The sequence below is a fragment of the Balaenoptera ricei genome, chromosome 4 (assembly GCF_028023285.1).
Source record: "Balaenoptera ricei isolate mBalRic1 chromosome 4, mBalRic1.hap2, whole genome shotgun sequence".
NCBI classification, from domain to species: domain Eukaryota; kingdom Metazoa; phylum Chordata; class Mammalia; order Artiodactyla; family Balaenopteridae; genus Balaenoptera; species Balaenoptera ricei.
The window spans coordinates 157544760-157561776 of record NC_082642.1 but is presented as its reverse complement, the minus strand read 5'-3'; the positions used below and the strand labels follow the sequence as shown (position 1 = coordinate 157561776).

General features: G+C 46.4%; 2 protein-coding genes across 2 annotated transcripts in view; both read right to left on the bottom strand.

Annotated features, from left to right (window-relative positions):
- The window catches only part of FAM3B (FAM3 metabolism regulating signaling molecule B), a 61462-nt gene extending 52835 nt beyond the window's left edge, over positions 1–8627 (bottom strand). Inside the window, exon 1 of the mRNA XM_059921596.1 lies at positions 8435–8627. Within this exon, the coding sequence (XP_059777579.1) occupies positions 8435–8612 (178 nt within the window). The 5' untranslated portion in view covers positions 8613–8627. The remainder of the gene's footprint in view (positions 1–8434) is intronic.
- A 1635-nt stretch (positions 8628–10262) lies between these two features.
- The window catches only part of BACE2 (beta-secretase 2), a 122068-nt gene continuing 115313 nt past the window's right edge, over positions 10263–17017 (bottom strand). Inside the window, exon 9 of the mRNA XM_059921595.1 lies at positions 10263–11031. Coding sequence (XP_059777578.1) covers positions 10970–11031 — 62 coding nt within the window. The 3' untranslated portion in view covers positions 10263–10969. The remainder of the gene's footprint in view (positions 11032–17017) is intronic.

The following is a 17017-nucleotide window of genomic DNA, read 5'->3' as shown; positions in this document are numbered from 1 at the left end:
GTCTTACAATTCTCTAGACATTGTCTTTTTCAGGGTAGTAGTATCCAATTTTAATAAGTCCAGCTTATCAATGATTTCTTTCATGGAAGGTACCTTTGGCATTGCATCTAAAAAGGCATCACCATACCCAAGGCCATGTAGGTTTTCTCCCACGCTAACTTCTAGGAGTTTTATAGTTTTGAGTTAATTTTTGTAAAGGGTATAAGATTTGTGTCTGGATTCATTTTTTGCACGTGAATGTCCAATTGTTCAGCACCATTTGTTAAAGAGACTATCTTTGTTCCACTGTATTGCCTTTGCTCCTTTGTCAAAGATCAGTTAACTATACTTATGCAGGTCTATTTCTGAGCTCTCTATTCTGTTCCCTTGATCTATTTGCCTTTTCTTTCACCAATATCACACTGCCTTGATTATTGTAGCTTTACAATAAGTATTGGAGTCGGGTAGTGACAGTCTTCTGACTTTGTTCTTTTCCTTCAGTATTGTGTTGGTTATTCTGGGTCTTTTGCCGCTACAAATAAACTTTACAATCAGTTTGCCAACATGCACAAAATAAGGGCTTTGATTGGGTTGGCATTGAATCTATAGATCAAGTTGGGAAGAACTGACATCTTCAAAATATTGAGTCTGTCTGCAAACATAGAATATCTCTCCATTTATTCAGTTTTTCTTTGATTTTGTTCATCAGAGTTCTGTAGTTTTCCTCATATAGATTTTGTACACCTTTTGTTAGAGTTATACCTAAGTATTTCATTTTGGGGGGCGCTAATTAAAGGGTATTGTGTTCTTAATTTCAAATTCCACTTGTTCATTGCTGATATATAAAAAAAGATGGATTTTTATGTCAAATTGATAAACTTTGTATCCTGCAACCTTGCTATAATCACTTAGCTCCAAAAGTTTTTTGTTGATTCTTCTGGATTTTCTACATAGATGATCATGTCATCTGTGAACAAAGACAGTTTTAGTTCTTCCTCCCCAATGTGTATACCTTTTCTTTCTTTTGCTTATTAGTCTTATTGAATAGATGGAACGTCCAGTACTGGAGTAGTGAGGGGGACATCCGTGCCTTGTACCTGATCTCCGTGGGAAAGCCTCGAGTTTCTCACCATTAAATACGATGTTAGCTGTAGGTTTTTTTGTAGATATTCTTTATCAAGTTGAGGCAGCTCCTCTCTATTTCTAGTTTCCTGAGAGTTTTAATCATGAACTCTGTGTTGTGGGTGTGGTGGATTTTGTCAAATGCTTTTTCTGCATCTATTAATACAATCATGTGATTTGTCTTTTTCAGCCTGTTCATGTGATGGATTACATTAATTGATTTTTGAATATTGATTCACTCCTGCATAGCTAAGATAAAGCCTGCGTGGTTGTGGTGTAAAATTCTTTTTATACATTGTTGGATTTTATTTGCTAATATTTTGTTGAGAAATTTTGCATTTATGTTCATGAGAGATATTGGTCTATAGTTTTCTTTTCTAGTAATGTCTTTATCTGGTTTTGATAATAGGGTAATGTTAGCCTCCCAGAATGAGTTGGAAGTATTCCCTCTGTATTCTGAAAGAGATTGTAGAGAATTATTATAATTTCTTCCTTAAATGTTTGTCAGAATTCACCAGTGAACCCATTTGGGCCTGGTACTTTCTGTTTTGGAAGGTTATTAATTATTGATTCAATTTCTTTAATGAATATAGGCTGATTCAAATTGGCTATTTCTTCTGGTGTGAGTTTTGGCAAATTGTATCTTTTAAGGAATTCGTCCATTTCATCTAGAGTATGAAATTTGTGGGCACAGAAGTTGTTCACAGTATTCCTTTATTATCCTTTTAATGTCCATAGGATCTGTACTGATGGTTTCAATTTAATTTCTGATATTGGTAATTTATGTTCTCTCTTGTTTTATCTTAGTCTGATTAGAGGCTTATCAATTTTATTGATCTTTTCAAAGAACTAGTTTTTGGTTTAATTGATTTCCTATTTTCTATTTTTCTGCTCTAATTCTTATTATTTCTTTTCTTGTACTTACTTCGGATTTGATTTGCTTTTCATTTTCTAGTTTCCTAAGGTAGAAACTTAGATTATTAACTTTAGATCTTTCTTCTTTTCTAATACATGCATTCAATGTTATAAATGTTGTCTAAGTACTGCTTTGGCCGCATTCCACAAATTTTGATAAGTTGTGTTTTCATTTTCATTTGGTTCAAAATATTTTAAAATTTCTCTTGAGAATTCTTCTTTGACCCATGTGTTATTTAGAGGTGTGTTGTTTAATCTCCATGTATTTTTGGATTTTCCAGATATCTTTCTGTTATTGAGTTTTAGTTTAATTCCATCGTAGTCTGACAACAGATGTTGTACAATTTCTATTACTTTATCTTTGTTAAAGTGTGTTTTATGGTCCAGAATGTGTTCTATCTTGGTGACCATTCCATGTGAGCTTGAGAAGAATGTGTATTCTGCTGTTGTTTCCAATAAAGTTAAACATACACTTAGCATACAACGCAGCGACTCTATCCCAAGGCTATCCCCTAGAAAACAAACTGCATGCATTTATGTTCATAGTATCCACAGAAGATTATAGTCAAAACCCAGATACAACCCAAAAGTCCATCAACAGGAAAACAGATGAACAAATTGTGGTATACTTAGGGTAAAATACTCACTGATTTAAAAAAAAAAAAAAGAATGCACTGCTGATAAGTGCAACAACATGGATAACTCTCAAAAACAATATGCATACCTACTGAATGATTGATCACATTTAGATGAAGTTCAAGAGTGGATAAAACTAATCTGAAAAAAGTGAAAAAAGATAGAATAGTAGTTTCCTCTGAGCACAGGGGTGGAAAGATATTCAACGGGAAAGGGCACGGGGAAAACTTACTGGTGCGATGGAGAAGTTCTTTATTTGGGTGGAAGTTATAGAGCTATGTGTGTATTCTATGCATATAAAGTATACTTCAGTGAAGTAGGTTTATTGTAGGGGAGAGATGACAGAGCTGGACGGTGCCACAGAAGCACATTTACAGCTCAGTCTGGCCAACGCAGCACATGCAAGCCACCCTGGTCCAGTGCCATTTCAGACCCGGAGTGGCCCCCTCTGAAGCCTGCCCTTGGCTCTGACTGGCTGCCCACACTGCAAGCTGTGTTCACCTTTCTTCAGGGAGATTGGAGGGAACAGTTTGTGGTCCTGTCTCAACCTGGACACACTCCCCCACTACACTGTATCCTGCTCTTCCTTCAAGGCCTCCACCAAGCCTCTCTTCCTCGCTGCTGCCTCTCTTCCCCACATGCTTCTCATCATCCCAGACTCTCCAGCTCCGCTCCGCTCACAGGAGGCTGGTCTAGGAACCATGGCATGGGTGTGACTTGCGGTCATGAGTAGCTGCATAGATTGGTCATCATTACTCACGCATATGTACACAAACAGAGAATGAGACCCAGAGTGTTTTGGTTTCTTGTACTGCTTTGTAAAATTAAGTGCTCACTGACTTTTTTTTTTTTTTTTTGCCTTTCCTTAATTTCACATACTGAATTAAACATACTTTTCTTTTTAAGTGTTAGGATCATTGGATTTAATTTTTTATTTCTTTTGTGTCCTCTCACAGGGCTTTGTGGTCAATGACCATTCAATTTATACTACAGACCAGCAGTTCTCAAAGTATGGTCAGGGGACCCCTGGAGGGTCCATGAGACCCTTCAGGGAATTTGCAAGGTCAAAACTTATACACTATAACATTAATTGCCTTTTCCATTCTCATCCTCCCAGGAGTGTATGGTGGAGCTTTCCACCGTATACTGAGAAGGTCTGCATGACTCAGTGAACCAGCATTTTCTAAATGATGGATACAGAATGATACAAAATCATGCAAGGGCAAAAGACCCATTCCAAGTGCCAAATAGACCAGTACATTTTCATGTAACAGAGTAAGAAACATTCATTTTCAGATTCTACGTTGCAATTCATCTTTAAGAAACTACCATTTGTTGGATTTTGGCATAGTATCAAAGAAGGATGTCCACAATTATGTGAGAAGGATATTAAGATACTCCACACTGTTCCGACTACATATCTATGTGAGGCCAGAGTTTTGCCAGTCCTTCAACCAAAACAACATATTGCAACAGACTGAATACAAAAGGCGCTGTGAGAACCCAGCTGTCTTCTGCTAAGGACATTAAAGAGATTTGCAAAAGTGTAAAACAATGCCACTGTTTTCACTAGATATTTTGTTTGGGAAAGTAAAATTATTTTTCATAAAACATTTATGTTAACATGCAATACTCTAGTGTTATTTTTAAATCAGTTAACAAATATTTTTAAATGTTCTCACTTTTAATTTCAAATGCATAACCTACAGAAACAAAACTCTTCTGGGTCTTCAGTCACTTTTAAGTGTACAGAGGGGTCTTGAGAAGAAAAAGTTTGAGGATGGCTGCTTTAGGCTGTCTGACTAAAATACTAAGCAGACCCTTTAGAAATGAAAGGGCCAGAGATGCTGGATTTGGAGTCAGACAGACCTGGGTTTCCACCAGTGTCCCACACTGCACTAATGGATTTGGAGCAACTAATTTAATATCCTTAAACCTCAGGGTTTTGGTTTTTTTAAATTAATTAATTTATTTGGCTGCACCAGGTCTTAGTTGTGGCACGTGGGATCTTCAGTTGCAGCATGCGGGATCTAGCTCCCTGACCAGGGATCAAACCCAGGCCCCCTGCATTGGGAGTGCAGAGTCTTAACCACTGGACCACCAGGAAAGTCCCTCTGGGTTTTATTTTTAATCTGTGAAATGGTAAGAATAACACCATTTTCAGAGCTGCTGCGATTAAGTGACCTAAGGCATGGAATGTACCAGCGCAGACAACCTGCAGCTAGTAGGCACCCGGACATTTCATTATTTATGCATGTTGCACCTGGTCCTATAGGGCTTTGAGGAAGCCAGAGACTCGGCTGAGTTGGGAGCGAAGTTCAGGACCCTGGCCAGCTGATCAACTACGAGAAAAGCAAAGGCTCTTCATGTCCTGGAACACATCCTGTAAGGCCATAAGAGGGTGGAAGGGCTGACCCTTCAGAGCTCTTCCAACCTTGCGGGAGGAAGTGTTCACCTCTCGAGGGGCCAGAAACCCAGACAGAGCAGCTCTGCGGAGTTACAGGTCTCAGTTCAATCCAATTCAATTCGCCAAATGTTTATGAAGCATCTACTAGATGTCAGGCACTATTTAAGCCCCCCAAATGCATCAGGGGACAAAACTGACAAAGACCTGGGTCTTAGGCAGCTCACCTTTTAGTGCAAAGTTATGAAAAGTGAAGCAGCAACACAGGGTCCTAGGGAGGACCCACCTGCAGACAGGAGCAGGACCAAAGGAAAACTCTCGGCAAGGGAGAGCGGCCAAGTACGTACAGTGACCCGTAAAGCCTCTTGTGCAGGGGGTCATGCAGTGTGCTGTGGGGAGGCACTGTGATGTCGGGACGCCGGAGCCAGGGATGCTAGGGGTGAAGACAAGCGGGACATCGGGCTGCCCTGGAGCAAGAAGAGGGAGGGCGAGGGAAGAAGCCTGAGGCTGGGGAAGGCACCTCCTGGGCGAAAACTTTCAACCCTCTTCCTAATCAGAACTCCGTCAGCAGCTTCCTGGTCTGCAATGGGTAGGGAGGAAGAGCCATCCAGGGTCTGTGGACTCTGGTTTGGCAGAAGGTGTAGACATCTGAGTCTGAATGGGGCCACAAGAAGCCGGGAACGGTGAACCGAGAGTGTAAGGACACCCCTCTGACCTCCTTTCCGTCACCATTCTGGGCTGCTCCCCTGTGTTCTGGGTTGCAACCTGGATGGGCCAGATGGTAACGCACACGTGAAGGTCCCACGCTGACCGTACCCGGGGTTTCTTTATGAACAGCCACTGCTCGTAGGAAGGACTGGTGGGTGTGTCCAGAGCGGTGCATCTGGACACTTGGAACAGGTCTTGTTTGCTTTTGTTGTCAAGTTGTTACTTGCAGACTGTTTCTCCGACAGTCTCCTAAAGGCCCCAGATGTGTTTGTGCAGATAATCCGTGGTGACCTTGGAGTTTTCATTGGGAAAGGTTTTGCCTGCAGAAACCAAGAGCTGGGTCCCGCCCTTCGCTGCAGAAATCCACTTTGAAACACTTAAGGTATTGGGAAAAGTCCAAAGTTTTCGACTGTTTTGATCCCTGTAATTGTGATTGGGGGTGTTTTTATCCCACGGTTTAAAATGTTTCCTATATGTTTTCGGCATCATCACGCTGCCGTGGTTGACACAGCGAGACAGTGAGAAACTGAAGCGGAAGTTAGGCTTCACAGGTGACTCGTTTGTGGGGAGAAAAAGCACCCGATTTTCATGAACTCGAGTGATAGATACAGAAGGGAGTGATGAGCTCCTAGGGGAGGCTGGAGTGACTGTTGCCCATTTGCTGAAGGGAGGGTCCATCTGGAGACTGGAAAAGAAGTTCTGGCCAAAAGTGTAATATACACCAGTACTATAATTTACAGGGGCATCTAATTGTCTAGTCCTTGGCGTGGGTAATGCTGTAAGCCCCCCTGAGCAGTGTGAAATCCTGTGCTCAAGGCCAGATCCCCGGCCGCCCCCCTTGTAGGGTGAGGCAGCTGGAGTGCGCAAGGTGGACGATAGTCGTCCACAGCCACTAAGCTAGAACCTGGGACCCTGCAGTCGGGGCTCCCGCCTTCCTGAAGCGTCGTGCCCCCTTTCATAAAGATGTATCTAAACCGAGGTCACCAGGTCCTCGAGGGTCGAGGGGAAATGCACATGCACGCACTGACCACAGAGGCCGTGGGACCCACACGCCATGCCTCTCTCCCTCCTCGACCTTCTGCCATCTGAGAATCAGTTCTCTGCTTATACGCACCCCACCTGGAGCGCAAGACGTGTGAGAAACAAGAACAAAAACCCAACGCCCAAGTTCCTTTCCTTTGTTGCTGGTGTTCACTCTTTATGAAACTATTTTTGGCTTCAGTGGCTGAAATCTTTAGGAGGAAGAGCATGGAAACTGGACCAGACTGACTCGGTTGTCCTAGTTCTGTCCCTCAGCAGCTGGGTGGTCTGGGGTGTGAGCCAATGGCGGGGGAGGGGGCACAACACCTCAGAGGACAGAATAGAGAAGGAACCTAGAACAATGCTGGATGCAGGAGAGGCATCCCACAAATGGTTGATATTATCATCTTCATGGGTCATTTTGTCTCTCACTATCATAAGCGATCAAGAGAAAATCTAGCTGCATTTCAGTTTTGATTTAGAAAAAAGTGACGTAAGGGACTACCAAAGAAACACTGTATGACAGCTGTCCTAGGATATTCCAAAGAGAAAAAATGTAAATCCTTCGGGAAAGAAAACTAAACAAAAAATCTCAACAGCATGTGTACGTAATAGTCCAAAACCGCTAAATGGAACGACACGGAAAATATTTCTGAAACTCAGAGACTGGTGAGATGGACTGAGCTGCAACATGTTCACAGCTCTCAGCTGTGTAGGACCGCCCTTCTCCTTTCCTGAACCCCAATCACCCCTTATCAAGCCAAGAGCATACTGCCTGGACCCCCGCAGGGATCACAGCACCCGCTATTCTTCTCCTTTTTCCTGTGCAGATCGCAGCCCTGCGGACATCCACCCGGCCCGGGGCGCTTCCAGGAGTCGCCTCAGGTTGAAGCTTGGAATCGCAACGTTTTGAACACTTTTCCTCGGGGAGTTGTTGGAGAACCGAAGATATACGGAGTGAAAAAAGGGAGGGACGAGACCCTGCAGAAGTCACCAGCGCAGAATCCCCTGGGGTCCCCGAGCCACGCGGTTCTCATGACGTCACTCTGACAGCCCTCACTGGTCCCCCTACCTGCTGCCACCCCTCCTTTCCGCTTTTCCCGCCCCCCCCCCGGGAATCCCCATGCCTGCAGATGTTTTCGGGGAACAGCAGAGGCTCGCCCTCCCCCGCGGCAGCTTCTGGAAGCCTCTGCTGGGGGGCGCGGTCCCTGGCCGCTCAGGTGGGGTCGGGGGCGCAGGTGGCAGCCAGCCGGGAGGTCCTGGGTCAAGTGGTGTTCGCGCTCAGGCCCCCTCGGGGGACGAGGACGGAGGCGGGCGCAGGTGTCCCACGCGCCGAGCAGGAGGGCCAGGGGAGTGGAGTCCGACCCCTGCAGGGCATCTCCGACGTGAGGCTCTCCGTCCCCGGAAATCAGCCGCGCCGCTACCCTCGGGCTCGTCCCTGAGAGCCCCTGGCGTGCCGCTCCCACCCTCGGCGGCCTGCTTGGCGGCCCGCGTCCCAGCCGACCCCGGCCCGGGCCCCGCGGTCCCGTCCCGTAGAGCATCCCGCCCCGCCCCGCCTCCCGGGTTTCCTTTCGGCCCTGACCCCGCCCCCGCCTCCGTCCCGCCCCGCCCCCGGCCCCTCCCGACCCGGAGCGGCGCCCCCCGTCTCACCGCTTGGCCGCCTCTGGTCTCCGCGCGCTGGGAGCAGTCGGCGCCGCGCCCACGCCATCCCCGCCACCGCCGCGTACCCGTGACCGGGTCTACACGGGCTCTCCCGCCGCTCCGGGGCCGCACGTCGAATCCGCGCGGGCTTCCCCTCCCGCCGGACGCCAGGTGAAGCAACGCTCATCTCTACCGCCTCTCCGCGTCGCAGATGCCGGCTGTGGGTGTGGCCTTTGCGTCCATCACCTCCTTTCCTGCCCCCCACGCACCTCCCCGCGTGTTCCCCGGCTTCCGTCACCGCCTTTCCTGTCCCTTCCCCGCGCTCCCTTGGGCCCACACCATTTTCCCTGCCGGGTAGACCCCAGGGAGAAGCAGGAGCCCACAGCGCCCTTCCTAAGGCGGCCCTGCCTGGTGGCTCCTCCACTCCCTTAGGGTTGCCTGCGGTTGTGTTTGCTGAAATTGCTCCACCGAATGAGGCTGCTCCGTGGGATGCCCACAGCCAAGTTCCCGCGGCGAAGGGGAGTGCGTTCAAAGAGGGTGGGCTGTATGTTTCTAGAAGGTTGTCCATTTCTTCTAGGTTGTCAAATTTGTTGGCGTGTAATTGTTCATGATATTCTTTTATGGTTTTTTTGTATTTCTGCAGTATCAGTTGAGATTTCTCCTTTTTCATTTCTTATTTTATTTGGGTTCTCTCTCTTTTCTTCTTGGTGAGCTTAGCCAGAGGTATGCCAATTTTGTTTACCTTTTCAAAGAACCGGCTCTTGGTTTTGTTGATTTTTTTCTGTTGTTTTTTTAATCTCTATTTTATTTCCTCCCTGATCGTTATTATTTCCTTCTTCTGCTGACTCTACATTTTGTTTGTTCTTCTTTTTCTAATTCTTTTAGGTGCTAGGTTAGGTTGTTTAGTTGAGATTTTTCTTGTTTTCTGATGAAGGCCTGTGTCGCTATGAACTTGTGGTTGCCAAGGGGGAAGCGGGGAGGGAGATGGATGGTCTGGGGGTTTGGGGTTGGTAGATGCAGACTATTACATTGAGAATGGATAAACAACAAGGTCCTAATCTATAGGACAGGGAACTATACTCAATATCCTGTGATAAACATAATGGAAAAGAATATTAAAAAAAGAATGTCTATATGAGTATAACTGAGTCACTTTGCTGTACAGCAGAGATTGCCACTACACTGTAAGTCAACTACACTTCAATAAAAATAAAAGGGCTGGATGTTGGAAATGGCCCACTTCAGGTGTAGTGTATGAGCTCCCTCAGCCAGAAAGCCCCCATTCAGTGCTCTGTCCACCAGCACAATCCTCGCCACTTCTTCACCTCAGGACTTGGCTTCCCCACTGCAGTCCTCTGTCCCTTTATACTTGGTCCTCTGTCCCTTTATAATCATGTTTCATTAAAAAAAAAAAAAAAGTATGAGGAGCCCTGGTTGAAGCGCTTTAGAATTAACTTCCATATTAAAATGTTTCTGTGAAAATGCTCCCTACCTCCCCTTCATTCTCCTGACCCATGCCCCTCACGGTTCTTTTCTCTATTTGTTATAAAGCCGGGTTAATGGCTTCTTTCCATGGCTGTCGCACCTGCTGGCCTGTAGGATCCTGGCAGGCTGGGACTGTGTTTATTCTCTACGTCCCCAGCACCCAGCACAGGTGGGGCACCCAGGAAGCGCTCAGGAATAAAGTATGTGTTGAACGGATGGATGCCTCCGAAAATGCAGAGCAGGTGAAAAGTCCAGGCTTCACTTAGTTCAACTCCCTCCGAGCATTTTAATCCCAGTGCAGTTGTGTAAGTCATCTGGGGCTGCTGTGACAAAATAGCACAGGCTGGGGGGGCTTCAATCATAGAAATGTATTTTCTTACAGTTCTGAAGGCTGGAAGCCCAAGATCAAGGTTCCTGCAGATTAGGTTCTTGGTGAGTTCTCTCTTCTAGGCTTGCAGACAGCTGACCTCTCACATGACCGAGAGTGCATGTGTGTGTGTGTGTGTGTGTGTGTGTGTGTGTGTGTGTGTCGGAGAGAGAGAGAGCCCTCTGGCGTGTCTTCCTCTTCTTATCAGAACACTGATCCCGTCAGGAGGCTTCACCCTCATGACCTCATCTAGACCCAGTTACCCCCAGGGATCCCACGTCCAAACACCATCATGCTGTAGGTTAGGGCTTCCACATATGAACGGGGGGTGGGGGGACACAAGCAGTGATAATCCAAACCTGGGGTTACACGCCCTTCCAGGAGCTGGAAGGAGACCTCTTATGGGGGGTCTTCTCCAAACCCTTATCTTGCCGATAAGGAAGTTGATACTTACGGGTTCAGTGACTTGCCCATGGCAATGTCTCCACACCTATGTGTTATGTACAAATCTTATCTCTTTGAAGGCCTGATCTTCAAGGGCCTCGAACTGGATTCAACTGGGAGTGATAATAAGCTTGTATTTATGGACATTTATTCCATAAAACAATGCTTTTGGCTCCTAGCAGTAACTGTAATTCAAGTTCAGGCCACAGGATCAGGAAGAGGAATCGGATCTCCAGTTATCGCAGTCATCAGTGTTGACAGCTAAGGTGTGTTTGATCAACACAGGATCTGGCTGGAGAAGAGAGGTTTCCTGAGAGAAATAAAAACATAAAAATCATTCTCACAGTTAGTTCTTGACCTCAGAGGGCGGCAAAAAAAGTCAGAATACCTGGTGAGGAATACAAAGCAAAACCTCCTTGGTTGCATAGCCTTGTAGCGATTGTGCCAAGGAACCTGGCTTACTCTGTTCTCGTGATGGAAACGTCCCTTTTAAAAGCCAAAAGCTGCTTTTCCCTCATGAAGTCTAACAGTGACCAGTGGAGTGACAAGTAGTTAAACACACACACACACACACGCATGTTTTTCAAGAGGTGACAAGAAAAAATTTAAAAACCCGTTTAATAAAAATGTCTGCCTTCTTCCTAAGGAAACAAGAGAAGTTTTCACTGACTCGGGTTCACATGGTCATCACCTTCCTCCCTTCTCTCCCCCAAGATGTTAACAGAGCGGTGAATGAATGAACAGACCCTTACTCAGACCTGTGACTTCCATGATGCTCCTCCGGGGGCATTTATCACACTGTATCCCGATGATCTGTTCCCTTTACTTGAGGACAGGAACTCTCTAAGACTTGTTTATCCAACAACTAAAACCATACTTGGTACAGAGCAAATTTTCATTGCCTTCTGAACAAATGAATGAATGAATGAACAAATGGACTCTGGAAAGCAATGGAATAAAGTGAAGACTGCATTGGATTTGAATTGATAAATTCTGCGTTCCAATCCCAGCTCTGCCATTTTTCCAACTAGTTCCCCTAATTCTTCTAGCCCTTAGTTTTCTCACCTGTAAGACAGCATGATGTTGATGATGATTATTAACCCTCTACCTCCATAGTTTTCATAAAGATGAAATGAAAACTCACCTGCAGTTCCTGTGGGGTTTGAAGCTAATAGTGACAAGTGTAAATGGCCAGTGAGGCTTCTGGAAAGGGAGCAGAAGAGAGCCCTGGCCTGCTCCCTGGGCACCAGGGCAGAGTTGGAAACCACCAGCACGCAGAGGGAGGCCCTGGCACTGAGCAGACCACAAAAAGCGCTTTGTCTTCAGGCTCCTCCCCGCTCCAGCCCCTGCCACTGGCAGCCGGTGTTAGAAAAAAAATGTATGCTGGGCAATAGCAAGAAATGTAAAAAGTCCCCAAATACCAGCCTTCTTCCCCAGCCCACGATTTCCACCATTACGGTCGATGCTGGTGGAGGCCGCTGTTCTCAGCTGGGGACGCACATTGGATCACAAGGCGCATCTGCAGAACCAAAAGGCCTCACCCCTGAGGTTCTGATGTCATTGTCCAGAAAGGAGCCCAGGAACTGACATTTTTAGAAGAACTCTAGGTAGCTCCAGGGTATAGACAGAACTAGGTTCTACTGAGTTAGTATGTAGGGTTATTCAACCTGGGCACTGTTGCAAATAGGGCTATTACAGTACAGTACTCTATAGCCGATTGTGTTGATTGGGTACCTAGGCTAACTTTGCTGGACTTGCGAACAAATTGGACTTACGATTGTGCTTTCGGAACGGAACTCATTCATGTGTAGGGGACTTACTCTAGTTTAGGCATTTTCATGTTACCTGGCTTGTCATCTGGAGTGTAATCCTCTCTGCCAGACCACAAGTTCCGCGACGATAGATAGGGCCCTTGACCCGTTCACAGCGGAATCCCCAGGGCCTTGGACAGGACCCGGTCACAGCTGGCACTTCCTAAATATTTCTTCAGTGACTGGACAAATGACCGAGCAAATAGATAAGCCCCGTGTTTGTTTTAACCGTAGCTGCAGGGAATACCTCTTCCTTCTTCCTCTCCTCGTGATGAATTGATTGACTGTATATTTACCTGCTTTTTAAAAATCTACTTGAGGTTTCCCCAATAAAGGACCCACAAGAAAGCCTCAATTTTGCTGTTCCTGGTGGGGGGTGGAGTTCTGTTGCTTGGAGTCACTTTCTTCTCTTTTAAGGATGTTAAAAACTGCTGCTATTCACACCTCCTATTGCTTTGAAGAGTTCAGCTTAGTGAATGCTTTCATTCATTTGTTCATATATTCAATGAAAGAACATCAACTGAGTTACTACTACCTGTCAGGCAACACGGCAAGTGCTGGGACAGAAAGATAAGCATAGCCTGTGTCATGCAAACCTGAGTGCCCATGGTCAGGTGGCCGCTAGCATCCGGATCTTATAGGGAGGGGATTGTCAGAGGGGCCCTGCCCACATCGGTCACATAGCTGCCCCATGGAAGCCTTAGAAGAGCAGGCCTGAGGCTCAGCACGTGAGCTAATTTCACGGGACGAGGGAAACACAGGCCTTACTGATGAGTGACGCAAGGCCGACCGGCTCAGGAATCATGAGACCAGCCGCCCGGGCCACCGCACGTGTGACCCACTCGCATGGCCGTCTCCATCCTGGAGGGGCTAGAAAAGTTCAAAGCGCTTTCCCTGCTCGGTCCACAGACGGACGCCTGGGAGGGGCTGGAGGGCGTAGGTGAGCTCACCGGAAGCTCACAGCAGCTCTCCAAGAGTGAAACTGACATGTGTTTTTCTTCTCTTTTTTCTTATTTTGGCCGTGCTGCACGGCTTGCAGGATCTCAGTTCCCTGACCAGGGATTGAAGCTGGGCCCTCAGCAGTGAAAGCCCGGAGTCCCAACCACTGGACCGCCAGGGAATTCTGAAAACTGACAGGTTTTTGCCAAGCGCGGGTACAGAAATGGCTCTCAACACGCACACCTAGTACACCTAAGATGTTTACTGTCTGAGGATTCAAAATGTTTTAATGAGATGGTAAAAGGCACAGAGAAACACAAGCAAGCAACCATTCATTCACGGATCCAGGAAAGAGTTATTTTCTTCCGGAAGCCACAGGATTCTGGTGAAACAGTGCCGACCCCCTCCACTGCCTGCTTCCTGGCAGGTGACAGTCAGGCCGGGACATGGGCCGAGCTGACCAACATCATCGGGGGGGAGTGCTTGGTTTTTATCCCATCTCAGGGGGACCTGGAGGCCTTCCAGGGGGAGATGAGGCCGGGCTGGGGCCTGAAGGACAGGCAGTACCCAGGCAGGGTGTTTCCTGATGGTGGGGTTTGGGGAGAGGGTGTTATCTAGACCTTGCTACTTAAGGGGCCCCACGGAACAGCATCACATCACTGGGAGCTTGTCAGGAGGCCCAGCCCCAGACCTACAGGATCAGAGCATGCATTTTAACAAGATCCCGGGTGATGTAAAGCACTAATGCTCTCAAGGCAGAGCAAACGTGAAACCCCAAGGGAAAAATGGGCCAAACAAAAGAAGCGACAGTTCACAAAATGTGTGATACACAGAAGAAAAAGATGAATCTTACAAATAAGCAGATGCCTCCAAAATTAGCAAGGATTTAACAAATAATAATATTAACAGCAGTCAGGTGACTGATTTCATCCACTGATGAGTGGAGTGTGAATTTGAATAGCTTCACTGGAAAAGTATCCAAACAAAGCCCTGACCCGACAGACCCTCCGCTTTTTACAACACGGGGCTGTCATCTGCTCCAGCTGTCTTGATCAGGTGACCAAAGAATCCAAGGAAATAGTGAAAGTGCAGAGGTGACCCAGAAAATGCTATTCAAACCGAATGCTATTCAAACAATCAAAACACGGATTGGATATTGTCACGGTTGCCGTGTAGGAATCTGAGATTCCTACCCTTTCACACTCCTAAACCAGGACAAATCATCATTTTTCTAGCATGGCTTAGAACTGGTTCTCTTTGGAACTGGGTGCCAGGCTGAATCCCTTCCTGTACGCTTCGTGCATTACACCTGTTCCATTCCCAGCAGGGAAGATCCAGTCAGCCCACCGCAGCTGGCACGGCTGGCATGTGCTCTGGTTGTTTGGAGTCTGTTGTGTGCCAGTTATTACATAATTTGATGATTGTTCCTACCTCCAGGTACTGTGCCAGAATGCAGGCTACCTAGACACTGGAGTGTGACAGGTGTGTCCTGGGAGGTAGAGTCAGGTCAGACTGGGGCTGGCCTTGAGCACTTGTATACCGATTTTTCTTCTGCGGCTGCCATGAGCCATGGAAGTGTTTAGGCTGGGAGTGGTCCAGCTCATACAGAAGGTGGTTTCAAGATGGGATGAGGAGACGAATATGGGAACCAACTCAAGAGCCCAGAGGACAGAGAGCTACAACAATCCTGGTGAGGATGGGGGAGTTTGAGCTCTTTAGGAGGTAGGGCCAAAAGCGATTTGGGGTGGGGAATAAGGAAAGGGAGGGCATGGGATGATTCAGGATTCCTGCCCAGTTTGTGGTGGCTGGAGGGGTTGCCATCCACCGAGACAGAGAACGAAATAAGAACAGGGTCAAGTGGGAGAAAATAATGAGCAAGTTGCTTTTTCAATAATTTTTCCTCATTGTAAAAGTAATATATATTTAGAAAACAAAGAATTTTAAAAAGAATATTGTAAATCACCTGGAGTTCTTTTAGAAATAACTTCTCTGACTTTTTGGTGCATTTTTTTTTTTCCAGTCTTTGGTCTCTCTCTCTCTCTTTTTTACCCTTCCTTAAATTTTTTTTAAAACTGAAGTATAGTTGATTTCCAGTGTTGTGTTAGTTTCTGGTGTACAGCAAAGTGATCCTGGAATTCCCTGGTGCTCCAGTGGTTAGGACTCCATGCTTCTACTGCAGGGGGCACGGGTTCAACCCCTGGTTGGGAAACTAAGATCCCACATGCCGTGTGGTGCAACCAAAGGAAAAAAAAAAAAAAGAAAGAAAAAGGAAAAAAAAACCCTGGAAGACCTGACATCTAGTATGAACATGGGCATGTTAGATAGCAACCCTCCCTGCTTCTCTCGGAAGTCACAGAAGAGAAACCAGAAAAATGAAACAAAAAATGAACTTCATGCCCTGAACCCTGCATTTTCAGTGTAAGTAGGAGGGAGAGAGAAGCTGCAGATGGAAACAATGTGTAGAAGCTGCCAGAAGTAGCTGAGAGGGGGCAGAGGCCACGGGGAAGGAATGAAGTGATAAAGGATGGCCAGTGATTACAGGTTCCAGCAGCACCCAGCCTCAGAAGGCACCAGAAAACATTCATTTCCCCACACGAGGGGCTCACACTGAAGTGTGAAAGCGTTCCTTCTTTTCAACAAGGGAAAAGGGAAGGAGAGGGACCAGGGCTGATGGCACTCCTGGGAGAATCAGAAGAACCAGGGCTGTGAAACTGCACACACACATTCCACATTTCCAGAAAACAGTCCACTTATTTGGCAGCCGAGAAAGAGAGTATATTAGAATTGTGAGACTCGGAGGTTGGGTGAAACCTACACTTGCTGCTCCATTGGAACCTCCAGCAAGTAGCTGTTCTACAGTTCCATGGTGAGTGAGTGAGTGTCTGATCTAAAAAAGCAACTCAAGCATAATTATGAGCAGGTGTTATTTTTTTTAAAAAAGCGTGAAAAAGAGGAACAAAACTTACCATCTAATGAAGAACACTCACCAGAAAAAGGTCTTCAGAAAGCAGGTAGAGAACAGAAGCATGTGTTTCATCACAAATTTTTTTTTTAAAAAAACCAAAAACAACTCATTGAAGCAATTCCTTCCATGAAGGAGGCCCATATGAAGATGTGCAAAGATTAGGGGAAATAGCAAAATCACTGGAGGAGATAAAATTCAAGCTGACCAAACTCAAGAAAAGACCTGGAAGAAAAAGGTGAAGTCACTCAGAGAAGCCCCAGAGAAAATAAATGCTTATGAAAACCTAGTAGGAACACAGTAGACGGAAATGAGGCAAGTGAGAAAGGAGTCAAGATGTTGGAGGGCTCGGAGGATGTGCAGTTCATCTCCCCACAAATGCATCAAGAATACATCCACAAATGGAACAGTTCTCACAAAGCACTGCCTGAACACCAGCAGAGAACCTCGGACACCTAAAAGATCCCTGCATAACCAGGCAGGACAAAGGAAAGAAGAAGGGAAAAGGAAGAGGAGAGGAAGTGCGACAGGACCTGCGCCCCTGGTGGGAGGGAGCTGAAGGAGAGGAGAGGTTCCTGCATCTG